At 41.9% G+C, this 27,224-nt stretch overlaps 2 protein-coding genes across 6 annotated transcripts in view; one reads left to right on the top strand and one right to left on the bottom strand.

Moving 5' to 3' along the window:
• Positions 1–18,474, bottom strand: part of ZC3H8 (zinc finger CCCH-type containing 8) — a 35,810-nt gene extending 17,336 nt beyond the window's left edge. For 2 of the 5 annotated variants that reach the window (XM_036224900.1, XM_036224901.1), the window contains exons 1-8: positions 17,082–18,467; positions 13,695–13,791; positions 6,604–6,838; positions 5,593–5,726; positions 4,592–4,714; positions 4,087–4,198; positions 3,039–3,148; positions 1,600–1,649 (exon numbers count right to left, since the gene is read on the bottom strand). In XM_036224900.1, the coding sequence (XP_036080793.1) occupies positions 1,620–1,649; positions 3,039–3,148; positions 4,087–4,198; positions 4,592–4,714; positions 5,593–5,726; positions 6,604–6,838; positions 13,695–13,791; positions 17,082–17,308 (1,068 nt within the window). In that variant the 5' untranslated portion in view covers positions 17,309–18,467 and the 3' untranslated portion in view covers positions 1,600–1,619. Of the gene's footprint in view, positions 1–1,599; positions 1,650–3,038; positions 3,710–4,086; positions 4,199–4,591; positions 4,715–5,592; positions 5,727–6,603; positions 6,839–13,694; positions 13,792–17,081 lie in introns of those variants that run through there. The other 3 variants (XM_016126110.2, XM_016126111.2, XM_036224902.1) reach the window with 3 other exon arrangements.
• A 564-nt stretch (positions 18,475–19,038) lies between these two features.
• The window catches only part of ZC3H6 (zinc finger CCCH-type containing 6), a 42,396-nt gene continuing 34,210 nt past the window's right edge, over positions 19,039–27,224 (top strand). Inside the window, exon 1 of the mRNA XM_016126101.2 lies at positions 19,039–19,399. Coding sequence (XP_015981587.2) covers positions 19,368–19,399 — 32 coding nt within the window. The 5' untranslated portion in view covers positions 19,039–19,367. The remainder of the gene's footprint in view (positions 19,400–27,224) is intronic.

Below are 27,224 nucleotides of genomic sequence, written 5' to 3'. Positions count from 1 at the left end.
AATCTCCACATCTGAAGAAACCAAAAGACCTCTCAGTTGTCCTTTCACGTAAAAGAGAATATTCATAAAGATGTAGCTAACCTAGATGTCTGCACACCCTTGTCCAAGGAGGCATTATTCACAGCAGTCAAGACACAGAAGCAACCCAAGTGACTGCCAACAGATGAACAAGTGAGCAAAACATGGTTCAGCTATACAGCAGAATACTACTACCTAGCCCCACCATTAAGAGAAGCACGATTAGTTCAATCTTCTTTACTCCCTCTAGAATCAGACATGCTCTTTCTCATGTAATCTAGCAGTTCCTCCTATATGGAAAGTACAAGTAGAGTGTATGACTGACTACGGTGACAGGCTCTAAGCCAATGTCATGCAAACGGGGCCTCCTCATCCTGAGCTTCCGCCAGGAGAAGACATGGCCTCTGGCCCGCTGGTCCCAGGCGGGCAGCTGGCCCTGCCAGGCTGTAGATGCATAAAAAAGACATGTCTTTCTTCACACGCTACAGAGGGCCTTCTGCTTGTTAAGCGGCAACATTGTGGTGCCTGTTAACTGACACAATTTCTAGAGGATTGAAATACAAATGTAAAATATAAAAATTTTTAAAAAATATTGAAGAACTTCACAGTCTCATGACAGGGAAAGATTTCTTCAATAAGATACAAAACCTACATAGAGAAAAAGATTGCCAAAATAAGTAATTCTGCTCATTGAGACATCTTGAAACGAGTAAAGAGACAGCCCACAGAATGTGGGACTGGCCACACATACCTCACAAAGGATTCTAGTGGGAATATGAAAACCAGATCTGAGCAGGACAATCGGCCCGACAGAAACATAGGCAAAAGACATTAAAGGGCATTTCACCACAGATGAAACTCAAAGCTAGTGAGCACAAGACACTGAACTCCATGAAAATAAAGCTATAAGACACCATTTTTAAGCCCATCAAACTGTTTTAAAAATTAAAGTCTTGATAATAGAGTGCTGCCAAGTGCAGGGCAGCAGGAGTCTCACACGGCTGGCAGGAGTGCAGTGCCACTGCCGCAGCGGTGGGGGCTGTGCCCCAGGAAACGCACCACAGACGTGCACACAGTTACTGACCCGCAGTCTGTGTTAAAAAACGAAAACAACCTAAGTGCCCATCAATAGCAGAATAACTAAGTAAACTGCAACACAAAGACTGAAATACTATGTAGGCGTAAAAATGAGTGAATGACAGCTGTACACAACTACATGGATGAATTTTAGGATAATGCTGAATGAAAACAGCAAGTCACCACTTAATACAGAGTATGATACTATTTAAAACACAAGCAAAACAAAACATACTGTTCAGTGAATCATGCACCTTCAGTAAATTTACAAAGGAACAAGAGAGAAAATTAAAAATATAGAAGATGGGGACAATCCCCGAGGAGGAAGCAAGACCACAGAGACCCACAATATTTATCTATGCATATGTATCAAATATTTCATAATTCTTTGTGTGTGGGAGGAGAAAATGACTTCTATTTGAGAAAAAGGAAAAAAGCCCTGTTTCCATGTCAATTTCTAGAGATGTTTCAGAAAAAAAGCAATTTGCTAAATCTTAATTTTACCTTTTTTGTGTATTTTATGTTCATGATGACTTCTTTTCAGTATCCAAAACCTAATATGAAAAAAAGGTCACTTAATGATCTTTATGCATTAATGTCTAATTCAGGTATCACATCACACTCATAATTTTCTCATGATCCCACAACTCTCATCCTGGTGATTGCCAAAAAACACTGGCTGTAAGAGGGGCTGAAAAACAATTCTACATACCATTTTCTCCTTATACCCTCCATACTAATAAACAACCAAATATTTGGTATAACTTCTAATTCCAGAGTAACCCTTCATACTTTACAACCTAAAAATATCTAGAAATAAGTGCCTTTGACTTTTTGATCTTTGCATGTGCTCAAAAAACTCCTGCCACAAGATGGTATGGTTTGGTTTTAAAAGAATCTTTTATTTTCATTTTACATTTCAATTTAAGCCATTTCCTGTTTGCCCCTGAGAATACTCGCCGGCAGGCAGTGCTTGTGGCTGCAGTATTTAAATAGAGATAACTCGTGGATTACAGTCCTAACCTGACTCTCCAAGTTTGCCATGAAGTATCTCTTTTATTATTATCTTTGTATCAATCTAGCCTATCGATAGTCTGTGGAAACAAAAGATATCATTCTATTTATAGCATGCTGTTTTTTTGTAGTGGTATTTCCATTTACAAAATAAAGTAATTCTCGATCACTGAAAATGTTAAATCCTAGAAAACATAACATTACTATGCGTGAGGTTAACATTGCACTCAAATAGCTATTAGCATAAGATTCATTTGATGAACCTAATTTATGTTTACATTTGTTACATTAGGATTAGAACCAAATTTTGTTTAGAAATAACTCTAAAAACAGTTTTTATATTGTATTTTCACACTGAAAACCAGTCAATTTGCTTCTTCCTCAAAGAGCGTGTTTATGTAAAATTAGTTAATGCTGGAAGTGAGCTACACATTTTTTCTAAATGGGAAATCAGTTAATTTTGAAAAGATTTGCTCCAAATAACAAATGGGAAATGACAGACTATAAAGGACTTATTTTGCAATTATATTTTCTCAAAGACTGAAAGAATAGTTGAAGAACACTTTGAATAGTACTTGAGTATTCCGAAATGTTAATTCCAAAATGTCTACCAGCCAATAACCCTTAACCTTCCATCTCAGGACCTAACAAGAGTGCTAGTTCTCCTATGTGTTTGTTTCACTTTGTTGAGCTCAGCTCTCAACATTTCTAGCTACACTGAAGCTTTAAAGGACACTCGGTCTCTGCCAGTAATGAGTGCAATCTCCCTTACACTACAAGGGGAACTAGTCAAATGAATGATGGCATTCTGACCTGCAGCCCTAACACATGGCATACGCTAACCTAGGAGGCATTCTCCTTAGAGATAGTATCTTTACAAACAAACTCTTTAAAAATGAAAAACAAAGGACTACTCAGCTTGTACTTACTCTGGCCAACAGTTCTTGCGTTTCAGTAGTCAGAGGAGCATGTGAAAACTTGCAGTGCTGTCCCTGATAGCACTTTGTTCCTGTGTGGTAAAACTTGCAAGGGTATTCATGTATCCCAAATGTTAAGGAAGAAAACAATTTAATCCAACTAGATAACTTATGAACAACTTCATTTTTCCCACCTAAAGGCCTTTCCAACTAGAAAAAAACGTTGAATTCCCCATCTAAAATTTTAAACAGTAAATTAACTGAGTTGCTTGAAAAAAATCCTAATTTTAAAATGATTAAATAAGTCAAATTTATGGCTATCATTGGGTACATTTTGCCTTTGGACCCATCCTTATAATAGACTACAGATATGTTCCACTGACAGAAGAAAGAGATGTGTATTTTAAATACCTCGAGAAATGTGATTATTTTAAGAATAATCTTGTGGAGTGGAGAAATTAAACTCAATGACAATGACATATCTTAGAAATCTGGACCCTTTGTGTAGCAAGATCAGTTTACATGATGTCAACACCATGTTCTAGGTAAAGGTCCTCCAGCAAGAATTTGAGATCCCTGTGCTGAAGGGCTGAAGAAAACCACATTCTTCCACAGGATTTGCAGCACATTGGTACCGTCTGTGCTGAAGTGAGCATCACTCTTCAAGTTAAGGGACAGCTAACCTACATAGAGGACAGAACATTCAGAAAACAAGCAACCCCAAATTATGCAATCCCTGCCTATTTTGATGAAGAAGCATATATGGACAAAGATTTAGCAAATGATTATCACAACAGAAACTGACATAGCCTTTCTGGGATTTAAACAGGGATCATCAAGTGCTATACTTCATCGGAGCAAATTTCTAAAGAATCCCTCTTTTCTTACTTGGGGGAAAAAAAAATCTGTGTGTAAGTCAATCACCTCAATACTAAGTTGGCCTAGGACAACCTAATTTTGCCAAACGAAAACACTGGTTTTATTCAAGATTATACATATTTAAAATGTCCTATAAATATTTATGAAAAGTAAAGTTACAGTATCTTGTGGTAAAGGATATTATGCAAATATAGACAGTTTTCACCTCTGGTACAATATCCTTGTACATAAAACTTACACATTTCCTTTTTCTTCTCTATCTCTGCATCATGATCGAATTTACACTGGTCTCCCTAGAGCAAAAGAAGGAACAAGGAAAGGCTGCTATTTCTCATAATTAAGCCATTATAATTACTACTAAACGTTAGACATGCAAATAACTTGGGGAAAAAAACAGTCTCAGAAGCTGTTCGGTCTACTTCTTAAGGAGTTATTATATAGCCATCCCACACTTATCTGCTTAAAATTTTGGTAAATCCTAAACATTTTTAATACAATCCACTTTTTAAAAATTATCTACTTTCTTAAACATAAGAGTATTTAAGTAAAATTTTCTAAGTGAACCTTTCCCAGAAGGAAACAGTTTTAAAGGTGCCTTAGGAGTGTGTAACGGAAAGGAGTTGGTGTTGGTACATTTTTACAACACCTTACACTTTTGTATATTTTTGCTTCCACACTTTTCATACCTTAATACATTTCCTTTCGAGGAAGTATTTACACACTTGTTTCCCCTTGCGCTCCACAGTGTGCTGGCTGATGAACCCTGGGCTCAACCTCATGCGCTGCTGCTTCTCTTTAGGTTTACCACCCTTTGCAAACAAAAATGAAGTGTGAGGAATAGAAAATTAAATACTTAATTCCATTGCACAAAATTATTTTCAACCATCTTTACAACATTAAGAGATGACTAGCTTCGTGTGGAAGACCTGGAGTTCTGGACACCAAATGAAAAGTGAATATTTATTTGGGCAGTTTCAACAGTATCCCATCATTGTTTATGCAACTGGATCATTTTATTCTACTTTGCCCTTATTTTTAAAAATGAATTAAAAAATAAAGTGGTACCGCTTGTGATAAGAAGCAAAGGCTAAGAACAAGGCTCTTTAGAATGGTGAGGACAAAACCAGAAACCAAAAGATGAGCCAGAAGCAATGTACTCTTTAATCCCAGTGAGGTACTCGGTGAGCTGAGCACACCAACTGGCTTACACTAACACATGTCACTGGAACAAGACCCTCAAGGATGGCAACAGAGGTACAAAAACAAAAGGGGAATTTCATGATGCATCTTAACTCTTCAGAAGCGTAAACCACTTTTAGCGTGTTACGTCACAATGCAGTTTACAGCTTCTGCACACCAAATCTGAGTAGTTTGAGAAAAACAATACATGCAAAGAAGGGAGCTGACTATACATTTACACAATCTGATTTGCAATAATGTCACACTTCTACTTAGTACCATCAAATGTCTCAATCATAGGAGTCAGTCTAAATCCTTGGTTTTATGTGACCTTACTAAACTCTACAGTGGGTGCCGGCAGCTCCTGTGTGACCGGGAAGCACATGGAGCCCACCACAGATGGAGGCAGCTCCACTACTGACAACCCTCTCTCTGTAGCTTGTCACTGAGGGTCAGACAAAAATCCAAGGGCACGTCGGAGTCTTCCACCCCATGCACATCCTCATACCTGTCCCTGTGAGGCACTGTTCCCCGAACAAGTATCTGAGCCCTTGTCTGCAGCACCAGGCCATTTCCGCTTCATTTTCTTCTGTTTACCATTCTTGCGAGCAGCTTTAAGGTTTTTATTCTTTTGTTTACCAGCTAAAAACAGAAAGTTGATTTTAAAGACAGCATAAAATACAATAGCAGTTTACTCTTAAGAAGCAAATTCTATAAGAATCCATAAGTCCTCTTGCTCTTTGAGTGAATGGGTGTGACACCGCTCTGTCTTTCTAGAATCTCTGGGATTGAGACCAACGAGGGAACTGATACGGCCTGGACCCTAATGCACTCTCTATGAAAATACATAAGGTGTTGTCAGGGGAAAAGCCAATTCTTTCCCAAATGGTCAGAGCCCACTGGCTCTCATGGGACCTGCAATAGCCTCTAATAGTGAATGCTGCCGATGGCTAAACTGAACGCAGATGCCACTATCAGACTGGTCACTGAAAACACGTCATACAGATTAAATTTATCTGTGATCCATTTTAAACAGGAAAACATTTAAAGAGACAAAAAAAGAAAAAAAGAAACCAGTAAAGTGAGAAGATTAAGACTTTCATTTCATTATAATCATCATTTGTCCTCATGCCTATGGCTAAACTTCATTTTAGTAAACTAAAAAAAATGTATGTCAGAGTTTAGTTTGACATGCCACCTTCCCAGACACTAAGTAAATTCCTCTTTAGATGATAGCAATACAAACAGGCTTAGCTCGTCCTTCACAGGGCCGGAGATTACACATTCTCCCTTTCAAAGGAGTCATAGCCTTTGAGAACCCTCCACCTAGCTCGTCCTGCAAACCAAGCATCTGTGCACCATGTGGCTGGGTCTCGGGGCCCTGGGCCCTGCAAGCTCATGCCTGAGTGAAGATCTGTGACACCCATGGCCTCATAGTGAGGTAATGTGCAGGACAGCCCCGCCCCCTTCAGACAGGGACAAAGACACAGGACTCCCCCTCTACATGGACAGCCTTTACCTTTCTGGGTGCCCTGCGCTCTCTCCTTCTCCACAGGTTCCTCAGGGACCGGCAAGGACTGCGCAGCCTTGGCCATTTCCTTGGCCTGAATATACTGCTGCAGCTCTTTAGCAAAGTTATCCTCTGGTTCCCGATCACAGATATCACTATCGCTGTACACATCGTAATCCCTACTTCGTGATTTTCTACGCAGCAAACTCTTCGGTGATGCCGTAGAGTTTCCAAAGTGCCTAAACTAAGAAAAAACAAAAACTTCAACTTCAAAAGTCTAGTGTGATTCAAAACAATATTATAAAACAACAGCAAAGACTGGCTGTGCACTGACTGTGGCCAAAGGTGGGGGACCAGTACATGCAGGTTCACGTGCTATTGTTCCCAGTCTTACCTATTTGGAATTCTCCAGAATTAAAACAACAAAACGAAACAAAGAAACAAAAAAACAACCAACATGACATAGCCATCCTTACAGATAATTTAAGGGAAGTTTCAAAATCTGTATGCCATATGAACTTTACTGAATTAGAAGACTAAATCTCCAAGTCTTAATTCTGTGATATCAAGCAATTACAGTATTATAGTATACATTTTATTTCTCCCTTTGCATCGCCTATACTTTGAAATGACTTAATTCAATAACTCATTATTTCATAAATACAAGTAAACTGTAATGGCCCACCATAAAACTCAATGCACTAAGGTACATCACAGCTACCAAAGCCTGTTCTTTTTACCTATAATTCCCAGCATTTGTGGCAGGCAAGGTGGCAGCCAAGATGATGTGGAAGAAAGAATTGCCTAGCTCCCTGTAATCAGGTTAACTTTACTTTCAGAAACTGTCTTCTAACTGTTGGACCTGCCCCAGAGGTAACAGCTACAGGCATAGACACCCACTAGGGCAAGAGCTAGGCTGGCAGCTGACCCTGAGCAGCCTGGGGTGATCAAAGCAAACAACTAGCACTTTGTGTATAAAAAATTTCCTAATATTGGTTACACAGGTGTACAAGCCATATAATTATCATCACTATGTATAAGACATTTTAATTAAAAAGTATATTAAAAATGCCAACACGTGACAGGGCTCCAATTTTGATGTCAGAAGAAATGATATGTCTATTACTAAAATGACTGATGGCCCTGCCCCAGAGCTTGCTTCCAGGCCTGGGCTCTCTCCTACTTTCACATAAGCAATGAAGGCAGAGAACACAAAGCAAGCAAGAAACGGAACAGAATTATCACTACTGCACACTGCACGAGCCACTCTAATTCAATGGTTTACCTCTGACGGTTGACAGTGGAACTAGGAGTTGTACCACCAGAGGGAGGACTATAAGCCCAGAGATGAATCTGTTTCAGAATACCAACATGCCAAGACAGCTTCCTGGGCTGTGCACTGTACTTACTGTACTTACCTTCAGTACAGTGGACACCTGTCCCCAACTGACAGCACACAGCAAGCGTGTGCACAGAACTCCAGTCAGGAGTTGGCAAATGTCAGCCTGGCCTCCTGTAAATAAGGTTCTGCTGGAAAGCGGTCACACCACCCCTTCCTTCATGTTATCTCAGGCTGCTTGGCTATGACAGAGACAATGTGGCTCACAAAGTCAAAAAGATACTGTCTCCAACCTGCATGGAGAAGCTGTTGGCATTTGGGAGCACCCCAAAGAAATACACAGCGCCCATTCACCCTACAAGCAGGGGTTCTTATACTACAGGCCAGAATCCCCTCCCCAAGGGTCTACGGATAGAACGCCATGAAATTGGGATTAAAAACCACAGAATTTTCATCAACCTCGAAATTGTCATTGAATGGAACACCTTGTTCTGTTTAAAACACAGGCTACAAACCACAGCAGTCTCAGCAGCACGTGTGCTGTCACAGACAGAAATCACGGGTACCCTCACACATCTAGTCACAGCTGTTAGACAGCTCAAATTTCCTGCATGTCCATCACCGTGTCAAAGCTACAATAACTAAACCCACTGCAGATCTTATCGCTCAATACATTAACAAAAACACATTACTCCTAGCACACTTAATAAAAAATATTTTGATAACTGCATTTCAGTAAAATCAATTTCCTTTGTAATCCCACATATTTTATTTTATACACTTAAAAATGTTATTCTAAGAAGGGGCCTGAGGGCTTTGCTAGACTGCCAAAGGAGTGCAGGGAGCAAAAAGGCCAAGAACTACCTTCTACTGGAAACCTGTCCATCCCCCACCCCCTCATCCCCAACCCGCAAGCCTAATTGGCCTTCCCATTTGGTGGGGAACCCACAGAGACACAGACCTACCAACACAGCAGCAAAGGATGTCCATCAACGCTCCAGGCCTTTCTTAAATCAAGAGACAGTGAAAAACATAAAAGCACATGACAAAAATCTAGACCAGGGGACCTTAGACTATGACCCAAGATCAAATCCATCCTGCCCTCTGTTTTTATAATGGTCAGTAAGCTAAGAATAGTCTTTACATTTCTTAAGAGTTGGGAGAAAAAAACATCAAAAGAATAGCATTCATTACATAACACATGAAAATTATATAAAATTCAAATTTCAGCATCCACAAATGAAGTTTTATCAGGACTTGGCCACGTCCATTTATTTCCATATTATTCCTGCAGAGTTGAGCGGGTGCAAAGGAGACCACATTTGGCTCTCTCCTCACTTTACACTGTACTCAGGGCACTAGAAATTTCACTGACAGTTACGGCTTGGCAGCATTTTGCCAAGACATGATATTTTCCCAGCACCAGTGCATACCCATCATGTCAAAACATGAAAAGTAGCCTCTGAATGCTATGCACTTAAGGCACGGTGTAGTGTGGATTACTTCATTGTTCTTTTAGATGGCAGAGCATTATAGTGGCCATGTAATGACCCTTCAGAAACTAATTTTTGTCAACATTACAATATTAAGTATTCATCATAACATTCCAACTCAATCATCTCAACTCAATGGTTACAAAATTTAAAGCAAATTATCTCATCAGGGAATTTTCTTCAAAAATAAAAAATGAAAATGAATTTGTAATCAAAACTCACTTCTAAGTGGGTCATTTGTTAGCCCATCAGAGAAGGCCGACGGTGTGCTACTGAAACCCAGTTTGACCGCCACAGCTGAAGTGGCCAGAAAAAGAAATGCTGTTCGAGACGACTGGCCTTCTGGCAAGAACAGCTGCTCAGAGACACGAGGAATTCGGAAGAGACTTCAACAGACAACAGAAATAAGACAAGTGCTATCAAGTGGTTTTCCTTGGTTCCCGATGAGTTGACACTACTCAGTGTCACCATGCTGTCCAAAGATAAAATAAGACTCAACACCCATTCCCACTCACATTTGCAGCAGATTCGAACCACAGTTCCAGCAGCGTTTCATATCTGAACGCAAGTGCAAAGAAAAATGTCATTTCAAAGTCTACTGAGCTGTGTGCATCTGAGAAGTCATTATCTAGTCTTCAACTAGAAGCGACTAACTTGCAGTGCAAGAACACACTAAAAGACAAACCCCAATCAGAAAGTGTAATGAAGTTCTACAAATGCCTTCCAAGCAAGGAATGTGCCTGATGGAAATCACTCTGGCAGACTGACAGTATCTGAAAGTACCCGTCTTCAGTGAAAAGTCATCTTCAAAGACGGAATGCATGAAATTAAAGATCGGCATTAATAGAAATCTATGCAACCAATTTTGATCAGGAACACTAACTTTGAACTCAATTAAACAAGTGATTATCCCAAAAAGAAGAATCTCATTCTTCTCATTAGTAAATTTGTATTACACAAACTCAATTATTATATGTTAACTTGACAATAAAAAAGTTGTAGAAATTTGTTTTCTCTCTTGTTACATCTGTACATATACCTCTCTCATTATATATGTTGTATCTTTAAATTGTGCTTTGTGGCTTGCAAAGACTAAATAAAATATTTGCTGTTTTGTCCTTTACAGAAATGTTTACTGACTCCTGATCGAGAGACTAAAACAAAAAGGCAGGAAAAAGAGAGCTGATCTAGAAGAAGCAAATATGATTCAAGGAAAAGAACTTAAGAATTAAAAATAAACCCACAGCAATTCAAGATGGTATTATATTCAAAAAGCAATGTTAGAACACTTGACCAAACAGAAAACAAGAAAGAATTCTGAATAATTAAACTCTGATTTATGAAATAGAGATAAATAGAAAGAGAAAAGATTTTCTCGAACACAAAGGACAAAAAGAATAAAAATAAAACAGAAGATAGGCCTCATACATGAAGGGTAGGAGTGAACAGTCTCACTAGACACTAAGCACACTGAATAAAAACAAGATTCACAATATTTAGGAACACTGAAAAATAAACAGAAGAACAGAAGAGCTTCCAGAGAGAACAGGACACTTGTGACAGAACTAGAATCGGATGAGCAAGGTCCCATGTTACAACACTGGCTGGCAGAAGAGACAGGAGCAATGGCCTCAAGGACTCACACTTAAATCTATTTCAGCCAAACTACATATCAAATATGAGTATAAATTCAAGATATTTCCAGAAATGTTAACAAGAACTTAAAAGTTTAATCTCACGCCTACAAAACAGTAGATGTCAGCCAAATGAGAAACCAACATAAAACAAAGACATGACTGACAATAGCCTCAATCAAACACCTACCAATAAATATGACAAAAAGGGTTTGTAAAGTTAAGACATCCACCAAAAAAGTTATCACATATTGGTGAGAAATTTAAGAAGGCCTAAAGACTGGACAACTCAATATTCTAAAGATTTAAATTCTTCCCTAAATGTTCTATAGATTCAGTGCATTCCCAGTGAAAATCTCACCAAGATTTTCTGTAAAACTTGACAAACTGATCTAAAACTTACATGGAACTGCAAAGGACTCAAAAACAGCCAAGACACAAAGAAGAAAAACAAGGTGTGAGGCCTTGCTCACCTGGTACCCAAACTCATTACAAAGCTACAGTAACCAACATGGGCAGGCCCTGGGGAAAGGGAGACAAGCAAGCCAGTGGCAGAGAACAGTCCAGAAACAGATCCATCTGAACATCACACTTGATTTTTGACAAAAGCAACACTACAGACCCATGGAAGTCTGGGTATAACAAAAAGAAGGTGAAACAAAATTTGTCCCCCTACCTCACAGTATATATTCAGGATGATTATAAACTTACATGTGAAAAGCAAAACAATAAAGCTTTTAGAAGACACTGTAGGAAAATATCTTTATCTCCAAATATTTAAATAAAACATATAAAGCAGTAAAGAGGAAATAATAAATTTGACTATATTAAAATTATGAACTTTTTATCAAAAAAGCCATCAAGTGGAAAGAAAACCAAAAAATTAACAATTTTGCAACACAAAATCCACAATGAAATGAAAACCCTCTTATATCCGAATAAAGAAAAAAAAATTACAAACCAACATAAAAGAACAAAAAGACTTAAAAAGGCACAGAAAAAGGGAAATCCAAATGTACAAACATGTCAAAATATCCTCCACCTCAACAGTAATCAAGAAAATGCAAACTAACTCCAGTGTGATACCTCACCAGACGGCAAAAAATAAGAAAGGTAACATTAAGTGTGGAGCAGCAGAAACAGTCTTTGCATGCTGCCTCCAGATCCCCTCTAGAACACAGCTGGGCCTTACGGGGAAGGTGAAGATGCTCACGTAAGACTCAGCAGTGACACTCCTAGGTAAATGCAGAGCTCCCCCCACCCCACGGGGACACATTCCAAGATCCCCAGTGGATGCCTGAAACTGTGGGTATCAAACTCCATACAGACTATATTTTTTCCCATGTATAACTACCTGTGATAAATTTCGATTTACAAATTAGGCACAATAAGAGATCAAAAGTAGTAACTAATACAATTGAACAATTGTAACAATGCACTATAACAAAAACTACATGAATGTGGTCTCTCTCTCAAGTCTTACATGCTAAACTCATTCTTTCACTTAAAGGCAGCACTTTATGGCTTCTTAGTAGCATACCCGAATGGCCAACATCACTACTCTTGTGCTTTGGAGCCATTATTAAGTAAAATAAGGGTGACTTGAACAGAGGTGCAGCGATACCTGAACAATCCATCTGATAACCAAAACAGCCATTAGGTGAACCACCATGAGCAGAGAGTGTGGACAAACTGATGATTCACATCTTGGACAGAGTGGGATGGTGTGAGATCTTATCACTACTCAGAACGGTGCACAATTTAAGACTTATGTGTAACATATTAAAGCCTATTTATGTCTATGAAATTCATTGCCAATTCAAACCCATTTTTTAGTAGTGTGTCAAAATTCATGTATATTTTTTAAAAGAGAAAAAGAGGCACAGAGGAGTAGATATTGGCTTTGTTATGGGGTGGCTGTGCCCTCCCAAAATTCCTACGTTGAAGTCCTAACCTCAATGCTTTAGAATTGACTCAATTTGCAGGAACATAGCATGTGTTAGGGTAAGCTCTAATCTAATATGACTTGCATCCTTATAAAAAGAGGAAATTTAGACACAGACATGTGCATGAAGGTAAAGATCAAGGTGATGCTTCTAGAAGCCAAGCCAAGGATCACCGAAGATGCTGGCAAATGCCCAAGAGGTACGTGAGAGTATATAGCAGAACCTCAGCCTCAGAAGGAACTCACCCACCCTACGGGACACCTTGACCTCACACTTCTAGCCTCCAGGACTGTGAGAGAGTAAACTTCTGTTATTTAAGTCAGCCAAGTTGTGGCACTTTGTCCCAGAAATTCTAGCAAAGTAATGCAAGCTTTAAGCTCTAAATCAGTAAAGTTAGTTATATTAGCATATCAATACCTTTAAATTTGTGATCTAATTTGAAAAAGAAAGTTTTTGAAACAATTTACAACCCATTTCAGAAACAGGGAACAAAATAAAAGCAATGCATTGAAAACTGTTTATGTTAAATGACAACAAAGTTCTTAAATTATAATTAAAAAAAAAAAAAATGTAACCAGCGTTCTTCAAGTAACTGGGTCTAAAATGCTGACTAAATTGGGACAAATAGGATCCCTAATAAATTTCTCACATCCATTCCTATCTGTTCAATATTCCAACTTCATCTTACTTTTTTGGGAATATGATCACTCTCCAGTTTTACTTCCCATTTTATTTTCTCTTCTTGTGTTTCTTCAACTTCTGTATCATCTATTTCATCATCGATTCTGTAGCAAAAATATCAAATAACACAAGACAGTTTTTTCAACCTGAAAAGGGGTTCATACCACAGCATTAAAATTCACAGCTTTGGCTTATCTTCAGCTTGCCCTCAAAGAAATCCCAAATTCAAATTCTACTCCAAATATTCTGGAAAAATAATGTACAAAATTATGAAGAGCAGTAAATGTCAACATGTTTACAAGTAAAAGGTAAAGTTGAAGTTTCAGAAGTTTTAGATAGCATAATCTTAGTGTTCAAGCATTAGCAGTGTGTCATTCATCCATTCATTCAACAGATACTGGGTGCCCACTGCGTGGGTACCCTATACCAGGCTCTGGGTCTTCAGTCCTGGAACACAGCCATAAACTAGCCAGACCTGTCCCTGCTTCCTAAGAGCTTCTGGTCTGCTTGGGAAAAAGAAAGAACAACTTCCATACAGCAAGATCAGTACAGGTGCGCTGAGGAATACCTACTCAGATCTGGGGGCCAGAGCTCTCTGACCTAGAAGGTGTGCAGGAACTGGCAGGCAAAGAGGACCAGAGGGAGGAGACTACCGTGGGCAGGGCACTGTCCCAGGTCAGAGGAGCGGGAAATGCATATTCAAGTGGGAAGATGAAAAAGAAGTTGCTGCAGACTCACAAGGCCTGAGCAAGTGAACATGCACAGACACCGTCTGAGACAGTTCCTTAAGGAAATTCCAGCAAAAGGAGACGTGAACCCAAGAAAGACGAAGACGGGAAATACAAAAAACCGGTAAACAAAGAAGCCCATAAAATGTATAGGTAAACTGAAACAGACGCCATAGCCACGGAGGCTGAAGACGGTTTTGCTTCAGCAAGTCATGACCACTAAATAAAGCCTGAGACCGGAGTCACATGTCAGGGCAAGGTAAGGACTGGGCATCGCGCATGCCCTCATCACAGCATGTTCCAAATGTGGAGCCACCAGTGCCAGGATGTCAACAGCAGCACCAGGCCTCTCTCAGCTAGAGCTCGGGCATCAGGCTCCGTCCACCACGAGGTACCCGACCTGTCCTCAGGCAGAGCTGCAGCTTCCCCGCTCCCTCGAGCGACCTGGCTATTGGCTGTCCACAGGAGAACCACTGCACAACCAACCAACCACCAAATCTTCAATGCTTGGCCGGCAGCAAGGAGCCCCGCCAAGCAGGAAGTAACCCTCTGCCCAGGTGGAGTAACACAACAGCAGCATTCTGACGACTTTGCTACCAATAAGCCTGCTCCACCTCAGGACCCTTATATGGAGCTCTCCTATTAGATGTCACCCTGCCTCACCCCCGTCAGGTCCTGCTCAAATGTGACTCACCAGTGTCACTAACGAGGCCTTCCCTAGCTCCCTTTATAGAATGTCTGCGTCCCCCACCATCCTCGCTTCCTACCCACCTCCCCACTCACGCTTCTCACCAGCACTGGCCATTGCACTGACCATTGCCCAATGTGCCATTCCGTCAGCCCTCACTGCCATGGTCCAGAGAGTTCTTGGAACTGCAGCGAAGTAACACATTACGGAGACCAGCCTCGCCACAGGCTGACTGATACACATAAGGGTTAAGTGTGTGGCGTGGCGTGGCGTGGCACATCGCATCACATCACATCTCATCTCATCTCATGGTGAGAACAAAAGGCAGTGACTCCCCTGACCTGCTATAATTTACATATCGTCTTAACCTCAAGGATATAAAATAAATCTGAGTACTAGGATTTTTTTTCTCTTCTGCTTATTTATTGCTATGTCCCTGGGGCTAAGATAACATCTCCAACCTAGCAGGTGCTTAGTACATGAGTAGTTCCATAATAAAATTACAAGGAAAAAAACCCTGGAACCATAAAAGATTGATTCATCTGACTGCATGTAAAACAAAAAACCTTTATGCGTTGAAAATAATGCCATGGGCAAAGTTGAAAGTCAAACTGGGGGTAAAGTATTTGCAGAGATCCCAAAATTTTAAAGAGAAAGACCAACGAAGAGAAAGGGGCAAAGGCTATGAACAAGGAACAGTTTATAGATGTGCACCATAAGCACAAGGCATTACCATTATCATTCTTTGCCTGACATTTTGGCAAAAATCCAAGTGTCATAAAAGGAGACAGAAAAGTAGTTCAGTAAAATTTCTGAATGGATTCTTTTGTCCAACACATTTTCAAATGGAGGGCTGCTACTGGGTTTTTAAATCTTGCTAATGTCTACTTTGTGATGATTCACCTTGCTGATTTCTCACATATTTTATTGATTCGTCTTTTTTCTCTGTAACTGATTTCATCTATAAGCAATTAGTGTCTTTGTCTCTTTCCAATATTTATAGACCTTATTCGTATTTTCGTCATTTTGCCTTAGAAGCATGGTGGTTAAATCATGGGTCCTGGAGTAAGACTGGGTAACGATCCTAGTTTTGACACTGTGTAATCTCGGCAGGTTATTTTATCATCTCTGTGCCTCAACTTTCTCATCTACAAAAACCAAGGCCATATCTTCTCTTTAAGACAATTACAATATTAAATGACACTTTACGTAAAGCGCATAGGAAATCTCTGATGGTAGCCGTAATTAAAGCATCTGTTAAGGTGTCTGAGACAGAAAGAAGGAAACAGATTTTAGTGATATGTAGGTATAGTCAGCCAGAAAAAGAAGCCTATCAAGGAGAAGGAAAATAAAGGAATAAAGGCTGTGTGTCACGGTTTCAGCCTAGAGAAAATGGGGCGAAGACGCAGGTTTACAAGAAACAATGGTTTTTAGCACTCTTAAGTCACAGGGAAGAAAGTGAACCAATTATGCGGGTGTAAACAAAGTCCACCACCCACGTCCCCAAGAATGAGTTCAACGGATTAGCGCCATGTGGCCAGCGGTCTCAGCTCCCTTTCAACCTTAAAGAAATACTATATCCATATGGTCTTTGCTGCTGTAGGGTGGTCGTCAGCGTTCTCTGTTGCAAATCAGCGTACTAAAGGCGGACTATTCACTCCTCGCCCTGAGCTGCTTGAACTGGGGGTTTTGCCTCTTCTACAAAAAAAGCACCACTAGCACGTGTCGTTGAGAAATGGTGGATGACCTCGTCCTCCAGATTTCACGTGCTACGCGGACAAGGGCCGGGAGAGAGGCGGGCATCCCGGCGCTACCCTCTTGCCCCGCCGAGACCCCTTGCCTCCGGCCGCCACCCGCACGCCCTCCGCTCACCGCACTGCCGCGCGACGCCCGCCCGCGAACCCGAGACCCACGCCCCCCACGACTTCAGGCCTGAGCCTCTCGGGAGGGCGGGGAGCCGAAATTCACGGGGCATCACCTGTTGTCAGAGTCCGTGGCAAGGCTCCTACCGAGGGCCGGGTTAGGGGGTTTGGAGAAAAGATTCTCAAAATCCATGCCCTGTGGAGGCACGGACAGCTGCCCAGTTGACAGCCACCTCCGAGTGAGGAAAGAGAAAATACCCGGTGTTTGCGTAGGTGCGCCGCGCACGCGCCGCTCGTCCCCTCTGCGCATGCGCTCTTCTACCCCCAGCGGCTCCGCCCTCATTTTATGCTTGTGTTTTCCGATCCGTTTTCTCAAATAGTTACTGTAGTTTTTAGGCTCAGTCCTTAGGAGTCTCCTTTTGATGGAAATTCCAGTGTTTCTAAGAAGCAACAGTAACAGCTAACATTGGTTTGAGCGCTCACTGTACAGCAGGCCTGTTTTACATTCGGCTCACCTAATGCTCACAGCAGCCCTACAAGGAAAGGCCTATAGGGGCTATTCCACATTTTCCAGATAAGGAAAAAGACGTGTGGAGAGCTTACGGAACTTGTAGAGTTACTGTCATCTAGTGGGCTTAAAATAAACACCACTTTTAGGCAGAAAAGTCCATTAAAAAGTATCAAATGCTAAGAGGATTCAGAAGAGAAGCCAGCACGTGGTTGGAAAGCTTTCTTAACCAGGGTCACAGTTAAACTCAAGAACGTTGTAATTTCTACAAGAAGAGATAAAGCTGGGAGAATGTCAGTCCTATAGCTTCTTGTGTTCACTAAAATCAAAGGAGAGACTGTAAGGAAGGTGCAGGAAATCCTTTGGTGGTGAGTCAGGGAAGAGGCAGGAAGCCAAGCCGGGAAGTGTCAGATTGGATAGAAAGCAAAATGGGTGCCAGACTTCCTTTCCATTGGCGGGTCCAAGACAGCCAACACTTATCATTTAAAGAACAGAGATGGTATGCCTGCACCCAGGTCACAAGGGGACCTGTGGTCTTGTGCCCTGGTGCCAGCAGCTGTGCCTTCCAGGGGTAGGACAAGACTGCTGACATCTCAAAAGTGTGTCATCCTAGAGGAATGGGAACAATGGACAGCACTCAAGGCGAAGAGTGATGTCTGTTAAGGAAGCCACAAAGCTGGGCAGTGACTACCCAGCATGACCTGCCCAAATTCCTCACTTGGCAAGTGTCACGGGGAAGCCACCGCCCAGCACAGTTAGAAGTTTGTGATCAGACAATCCTGGGCGGCTACTTTGGGACACAGAGCCTACCAGGCCTGCCATGTGGCCCCGAACTTGTCGGGTCTACTGTATCTCCTTTTTCATTCACAATAAGCAAAGACAAAAGGAACTTTCCTCCAGAAGTAAGCAATGTACTATATAAGCAATAACACTGACTAATCAGAAAAAAAATTATTTTGAAGATCACGTTCCTGTCAAGAAATGTAATAGCCAATTGCCTGTATTTATATTCATCTATACTCTCTATATAAAATGTTAAAATAGGTTACGAAACAACGTAAAGGTTATATAATAATCTTACTGTTTTCCTTATATTATTTAATAACAGGATAAATAGTATGAAATATCAGAACAAGTTACACGTCAGGCTATCTTCCTCAAAACGCGATTCTGAACACTGTACACTAGAGATACTCGCTACAATCTTGAAGGAGAAAATACATCTCCATCATTTGGACAACAAAGGTGTTTTAGAAAGAGGCGTGAACAGTGCGCGTCCTTTATTGTCCCACCCAGCCCAGCCCACGGACAACCTCTGAATCAGACTTGTCAGGGCGCCTCTGGGCCTCCCCAGCCTTCTCACGGCGGAACAACGCGGGTGACCCACTCCCAACACCGAGTCGCCCCCGCAGCGACGCAGAAAGGGCGGGACTCCGCCCCTGTAGGAGATGGACGGGCCGCGTCCTCCAATGGCCGACGAGCTCGGGCCACGGGCGGGGCGCGGCGCGCGGAGGGATCTCGTACCTCTAGTCCCGGGTTGATGCGCGCCGCCATCTTGTCGAGCGCCTTCCCGGGGCCGCCATGTCGGTGAGGAGCAGTCACCGCCACGGCCACTGTCCAAACCCCTGCGTCGCGGCGCGCCGCCCGCCCGCCCGCTCCCGAGCCTCGGCCGCCGGCGGCGAATAGAGACTAGCGCGGCGGCGCCGGCCGCGGCCGCGCGCAGTGTTTGCAGAGAGCCCATCTCTCTGGCGTGGTTGTTAACAGACTGGAAAGTCTGTCTGTGTCGCTCACTAGTAACCGTGAGTTTTTACCGCCTCGTCCCCGCGGCGGGCGGGCGGCCGGGGTCCCGCGCCCCGCAGACCGGCCCGCAGCCCCGCCCCGCTCCTGACCAAACATGACAGACTGTGAACACGCAGGGCGCGGCAGGTCGGAACCTTGTCTGTCTGTGTGTCGGACGAGAGGGCTGGGCGGGGGCGGGCGGGCCCTGCATGACCGAGAAGTCTCCGGGGCCGCCGCGCAGGACGCGCCCGGGGGGCCGGGCCGGTGGCGGTGGGGGGCCGGCGCCCCTCCAGTCCCGCCCGCCTGCCCCGCCCGCCGCACGTGCGACCCCCGCCCGGGCCGGGTCCGGGCCCGCCGGGACCAGCCGCGGGTCGGTGATGCCCGGTGTTGTCTGTGGCCGGCACCCTAGTACACTCTTGGAAATAAACACGCTGGGTTGGTTTTTTTTTTTTTAATCTTTTTAAGGAAAATTTTAAGCAACCCCGGAAGGCCATGTATTTGAAATGGCACGTTTCAAAGTTAAAAATGTTAACACAACGACTTCGGCCTTTCCAGCCGGAGGAGCACAGTTTTCCCCTCAAGAGGAAACTCCACCGATGACCTCGTCTGGCCCGGTTTTCCGAGCACTCTCTGTCGTCGGAACCTGTTCCCCAGAGTCTGATTTTTCTAGTTCGGCCGTGCCTGTGGAGGCTCTCGGTTCCGTTAGACGTTTGGGGCGTTCACAGAATTTAAGTTGCGCAGACAGCAGACTGACGTTGGGGCTCGGTTTTTAATTTACAGTCTTGTGCCGCATAGTGACGTTTGGGTCAACAGTGGACCAAATACACAGCAGTGGGCCTATGAGATGACACAGTAATGGAGCTGAAAAATCCCTGTCGCATAGCGATGTCGCGGCAATGTCACAGGCAAGGGTTACTCACGTGTTTGCGGCGATGCGGCCGTAAACACCACTGCCTGCCAGTCCTGTGCAAGTAGGGCACGTGCAGTCCCCGCCGCGGGCGGTACTGTCCGGGCTTGTATACGCTCGCCTGTGACGGTCGCACTACTGCAAAGCGCCTAACGAGACCTTTCTCCGCAGAGTGTCTCCCCCGTCACTAAGCAGCACGTGACTGTACATTGATAGCTCAATGATTAAGAAAAAGGGAGTGCTATCCCTCACTGAAATGACTAGAATCCATTGTGTCTGATTCTTATGTAGAATACTTAAAAAACCTGGAATCTGGCAATTACTCCTTCGGGAATGAAAGAAGTCAAAAGTGTACGTTGTGCCCTAGACGGTGTACAGGTTGCGGAAGTGCTTCCTGTGGGGTGATGTGATGATCTGCTTTCGGGAGAGCATTCCAAACCCAGAAGCAGAAATCGGGGACGTCACAGAAATTTGAAATATATAAATATCTGACAACCTTGAAAGGGATAAAAATAGTCCAACTTTAAAAGTACATCGCCAGAAGGCCAACTAATTAAACTTCTAGTAGTTTTTAGAACTGCAAAAGGAAAAAAAACTTAAAAATTGAGTACATAGGCTTACACTTGAAACATTTTTCACGATTTTTTAAAATGTTATTATTAAAATGAGAAAATTCTTGGAATGGGTTAACCGATGAGAAGTTTCCCATTCTGAATATCCGTGGACAAACCAATGATGGGGTTTTGCTAATGCAGCCTAAAATAAGTTCTTTTATATGGTAAAGGGAAATGTGTTCTCTGTTCACAGAGCACTTCAGTATGTGGATTATGTATTTTATGTAGGAAGACATGTTGCCAAATTCAGGTACTGAAATTATTTTGCTAGTAAGGAACTGTGATGCCAGACTTTTTAAAAAGTATTAGAAATTTTAAAATACTGAATTAGAAGTTAAAGTTTTAAAGAAGTCTTTGGAAGATACAGTAACATCTTGGTAGGAACTAAAGATTAAGTAGTAGTGATATTTAGTCTTTTTATTAGGACTAAGAAAATATTTTCTAGTAATTTCTAAAAAAGGTTAGCTCCCGCTTAGCTTATTCAACTGTTAAGTGGCGGTATTATTCTGAGGCAAAAAGAGGCAGTTTATCTTTTTCACACCTTTTCTTGTCAACCAACATGAAACTACATCAAAAACAAAGTGAACTATGAGCCAGGAGGAATAGCTCCACCTTTGGTGCCACTTAGCTTTGCAAACATGAGCAAGCCTAGTTTCTTCATTGATTAGAGGGTTCTACAATAATTTATCAAGTTCTACAAGATGAGTGGTTCTCTGTCTCTGGGGAGATTTTAAAAAGTGTTGATGTCATTTCCATGTGTAAGCCTCATCTTGAGTTCAAAAGATTTTTAAAGACTCCTTGAGTAATTCTAATATGTGCCAATTTGAGAACCACTGTACTAGATCAATGCTTTCCGACCTTAGCCAATCATCAGAAACACGTTCAGGAATAAAGATTTTTGTCCTGCCCAGAGCAACTGAATCAGAATCCCGAGGGAAGAATTGTGGTAATCTGTATTTTTAATAGGCTCCCTGGGAGAATAAGTTTTGGGGGAAAATGGACTAATCTGTGGAAATCTCACATACTCTATGCTTCTGTGTTATAGTTATTTTATACTGTAATAAAACTTTATGTGAATTAGGTGATGAACATATATGAATTGTGTGGAGCTAGGCGTTGTCTCAAGGATATCTTTTTTTTCTGACATTCCTGAAAATTAAGGTATACTGTGAGTGCAGGAAGAAAGTTAAATTTGATTTTTATTTACAACTGCTTTGGTTATGCAAATTACAATGTTACTGTTATTTTTTACATATGAATGAGATTCTAAATGTAAATGGAAAGTCACAGAATGCACAATTTTTTCTCCTTTTTAACAAATGTTTTATTGCACATGTTTTATATGGTGAACATTTTGCACAAGATTTGTTTGCCAAATGACTTAGCTTTTTAAAAAAATATCCATTTGGTGTACTTTCCTCTAAATATATTCATGCCTAGAGTGAAAACAATGTGTTTTTGTAAAGTGTTATTAATATAAAAATACTTTTAAGTAAATGTGTGCATATGCATAGTGTTAGCAGAGGCCTTTGCCTAGGACCTTAGAAATAAACAATAGAGATGGAGAAAGAGTTGGGAGACATGGAAGGGAAATAAAATTCTAGTCCCTTTTCATTCATTCAGTTCTTCAGTCCAGTCCAGTTCTCTTAGGCACAACTCCAGCCCCCTAGCTTTATATTGCAGCTGGATGCTGACCCAGTTAAAACTCACAAAGACCTCTTAAAGGCTAAGTACTCTGAGTCTCTGCTTTGGGGTGGGATCTGTGGTAGAGTCGGAAAGGTAACCATATTCAATAGTTACTTGAATAAGTAACTATTGCATAATTTTCTGAAATATGCTGAAGGTGAAAAGCTTTACAAGGGCCCACACTGGGGAAAAAAATAGTTTTAACAGGAACAACTTAAGAGCTTAGGATTCTCGGTCATTAATTGATAGGAGGTACGGATGTCCCTTTGGGGAGAGGTTACTCACTCTGTGCCCCTTGCGAACAGCCTTCCTACCTCCTCCTCCTCTCCCTGCTTTTCTTCCTCATGCAAAACAAGAACACCCCAGCTAGTCAGAACGGTGGGGGTTTGTATGTCCCTGTCCTCACAGAGACCTTGCTAAGACTACCTGGGAGAATCTGGAGGGGCGAGGGTGGAGGAGAGGCTCACACTCCTCATTTGTGGCAAGGCTCTCATTTGGTGCATGTATGAAGCCCACGAGGTAGGGTCGCACCCCAGCACCCCATGTGTGAAACTTATCCAAGACCCCCCACATAGAGCCAGATCAGGACACGGGTGTGCAGCCCCAGCCTGCTGCACCCTTGTCACACTGCATGGGGTCTGTGTAGGGACACGCTGCAGTGGGTGCCAGTCCCATCGCTTGAATTGTGGTGTGCGCTGGCAGCCTAAGAGGCCCGCATTCTTGTTAAAACCGGAGTTCCGAGCCTAGGTGTTCCTCTAACTTGGTTAATGTTCTTCTCTTCTTCATAATTATTTGTCTTACTTTTGAAATCGGGTAGTTGAACTAGATTATTCCCAATCTCCCTCCCCACTTTAGTAAGTAAGTAGTTTTAACTTAAAAATTTGCAGATTCCTTTTCTCACATCGGAGGTCACTTGATGCTCTATACAGTGTCTGTTGTGTAAATTAGTATGTTTACTGAAGTAAATGCCTTCCCTCACTAGTCTACTAATTAATTTTATCCTTAATTGTGATAAAATGCAGGTAACAGATTGACCATCTTAACCACTTTCAGTGCAGGATGCACTCACATGCAGCCAATCGCCAGAACTCAATTCATCTTGCAAATCTGAAACTATCATTAACTTATTTTTGATTACCAAGTCTGTTAATATATTAAAACTATCCAAGTGAGTTTTTCTTCAGCAAAAAAACTTGAGTTATACATCACATTCAGGTTTGATGTTGGAAAGCACTTTGACTCTTAAGAGGATGTTTTCCTAACCCTGTATAAACAAATGTTTTCATTCACTTTTAAATTGTTCTTTAAATTTTCATTCAGCAGACTTCTGTGCATAGCAGTGTGGTAAGTGCTGGGACACAGATCTGAATGCATCACTGAAGCTGTTCTCCAGGATCTTACGATCCAGATGGAGAAGCAGGTTGATAAATACATAGTGATAGCTCCAGGTGTAATGGACGTGTGAACCCCGTGCATTGGTGGCACAGATGGGACCTTCAGGGCCATTATGGAATAGTGAGGCCTAGAGAAGAGTAAATTTGGCCAAGCCAACGCAGAATCCTATGAGAAGCATGAAGAAATGAGATGGTGGTGTAGACACAGGGACAGTAAAGGTATTTGCATGAGGTTCCTGTACAGCATGTTTCAGGGACTGAGGAAAGCCTTCAATGAGTTAGAGCTCTCACCCTGAAGGATGGAAAGATCTCATCTAAGCTTTTTAAGCAGGAGAAGAATCAGATGCATACCTGTGGGCTGAGAGAAGGGACTACTGAAAGAGCGGTCAGTGGAAGGGGGACAAGTTAGGGTGCTTTCAGCCACTTTATTAAATAGTGAGCACCTAATACTTAATACGTATTCTGGCTGCAGGGAAGATAGCACTAAAGAAAATAATCCTTTACCTAATGGAGCTTGTATTTTCTTTGGAAAGAGAGACAGTAAACATGAAAAACATATTAGGCGATGACAAAGTAGAAAGGGATATGAGACATCCTATGGATATGGGTATTTCTACTTGAAGCAAGGTGTTTAGGGAAGTACTTCATGAAAAAGTAACATCTGAGCAAAGCCGGGAAACAAGGGAGCAATCCAGGCCATGACTTCTGGGGGAAGAGCATTCCAGAGAACGTGAACAAGGTGGAAAAATTTAGGAGCCAGGAATGAGCCTCATGTCGTTAAGGGGAAAATGAGAGAGCAGTGTGGCCTTGCTGTGGAGAATCAGCAAGGTGAGAGCAGCAAGAGATAAGGCTGGATGAGCAAACGGGTGATCGCAAGGGCCTTGTAGCCATCCTGAGGAAGCTGAGCGGGATGGGAGCCACTGGAGGAAGGGTCACACAGTAGTAGTAAGGGTGGCAGGAGGAGCTATAGCGGTAATCTGAGTGACAGGTGGTGATGGATTAGGCCAGGGAGGTGGGAATGGTTGGATTTGGAATATGGTTTGTGGTAAAAACCAATTGGATTTGCTGCTGGAAGGATGTGGAGCATGAAAGAAGGCCGTGAGTCAAAGCTACTGTAAAAGTCTAGAAGCTGGGTAATGAGCACCTTATGAAAGCATTAGCAATGCAAGAGCAGACAAGGCAAAGTTCTTAAGATGTCTCTTAGAGTTGAGAGAACTGGAAATAAAGATTGAGGAGTTTTCAGCAGAGGTGTTAGTTGAAGTGACATGATCACCCAGGTATGTGAAGTAGACCTTGAAGAAGACAAATTTTCTAGAAGCCAAGAGAAGAAAGTTTCAAGGAAGGGATGAACACAGAGCAGGTAAAGGAAAGTAAGGGTTGAAAATCGGCTACAGGATATACTAAACTAGAGAGAATGCTGCAGGATTTGCAAACAGTTGGCCTTCAGAAGTTCTGCCATCTGCCCACCTTGTGGTGCCTGACAGGATGTTTAAAAATATTTGTATTTGAATGCCATCAAGATTGACTTAAGTTCACCCTCCACAGCCCTAGCCCTCACACTTTTCTGTGCAAACTCAGCACCCAGGGGCTGCTGCACTCCATAGGGGACCCGCCTGACGACGAATTTGAGTTTGTGGCCCCTTGTTTCACAGTGGAGTTACGTTTTCACCTGGATGAATTGTGTGGCAATCTGGCTACCAAAAAGCTTCAGAGAGATGGTGGTGACCTTGCGTTTACCAGGTCAGGCTCTAGGCCAAGGCTGCTAGCATATTCCTTTGTGCATAGATGCCTCCTGGAACTGCACATCTCAGTGGCCCTGCTTTAGATTTTCAGATTTGGAAGCTGATCAGACTTGAGGATGTTAATTCATGCTCAAAAATAATAAAAATGGCTAACATTTATTTAGTGGTTACTATGAGACAGGCTTTGTTTTAAGTGCTTCACATGAATTATTCCACTTAATCTTCATAGCAACCCTAGGACATATTCCCCATTTTTAAAAATAAGGAAGCACACTGAGAAATGTAAAACTTTTCCAAGGTCACAGAGTAACACCAGGAACTCAAATATCTGACTCCAGAGCCTACACTTTTATCAGCTGACAAACATCCCCATCACACGAGAATGTGAGAATGTGTACGTGTGTGTCAAAATGCCAGCTGGGTCATGTTAAATGAGTATTAGCTGTCTGCATCCGGGAATATATTCTCTCCATGCGCAATAATAGCTGGAAAACCAAATCATCAAAGGTTGCCAAGAAAATAAGAGCATGGAATTGGGACTAGGGAGCTGTTTGTAATGACTGTAATGTTAAATGGCATCAGGCTCCAATAACGTGATTTACCATCCCACGGTATGTCTGCCAAGCAGACTCTTGCATCCATCTGCCTTACAGGGTATCCTCTCTCCTGGGCAGTGCTTCCATGGCACTGGCACACTTTCTTCCACATCTCATTTTCTGTCACTTGCATTACTAACCAACCCTCCTTTCTGATAGGTCAGTTTCTTCCATTGCATGTTAATATCTTAAATTTAGTCATCTTTTACGTGGTCCTGTGTGCTTGACTTCCTGATAATCGGTTCTGGTTCTTCTTGTTTTAGTTTCATGGCTTTTTGAGGACATTCTCGTTTCTAGTATTGGTTTTGAGGTGTTTAGGCCCTGGAAGGTGCATACTGCTTGACTGCTGATGCCATGTGTAGACCCAGATAGCAGTCATTGCATGGCTTTGACTACAAGTTATTTCAACAGGTTACTGCATTTGGCGAAGCGTGACCTTCCCCTATGGGAAAATTATTTTGTATGTATATTTTTTGCTTTGCTCTGTTTTTAATGTGAGTCCATGGCTTAACATTAATACTTCAAACGAACGTTCTTATTACCTAAATTTTCATAAATTATAGCCACATTCTTGAGTAGCAAACACATGACCAAAGCAAATCCCAAGGAGTTTTCAGAGGGAGTGCTATGTTAATTATCATTAAAATTATAGCATGACACCATATGAAAATCAGTAACAATATTTATAAAAAGTGGTAGAAAAATAACCTAGGTTTAGAACTCATGATACTCGATATTTTACATATATTGCTCTTTTTAATTAATGTACTTTAGTTCATTTAGTCCATATAGACAGAACAGATACTAACATCTTTATTTTGTAGTTTAGGAAACATATTCAAAGGGTAAATAACTTGTCCAGGGTTACTCAGCAGCTCAGTCAGAATCAGTCTGTATCTCGCGGTGTTTGGTTTCCAGACTCTCCATGATAGTGCATCTGGTATCAGTTGCTGGGTTGGGTTTTGGGCACTTAAAAGGCTTTGGGCAGGTTTTTTTGAGATAAGCAATTTCATCCTAGTTCTTCATTAATTCA

The sequence above is a fragment of the Rousettus aegyptiacus genome, unplaced genomic scaffold (assembly GCF_014176215.1).
Source record: "Rousettus aegyptiacus isolate mRouAeg1 unplaced genomic scaffold, mRouAeg1.p scaffold_m13_p_7, whole genome shotgun sequence".
Classification (NCBI taxonomy): Eukaryota; Metazoa; Chordata; class Mammalia; order Chiroptera; family Pteropodidae; genus Rousettus; species Rousettus aegyptiacus.
This window is presented reverse-complemented; position numbering and strand designations above follow the sequence as displayed.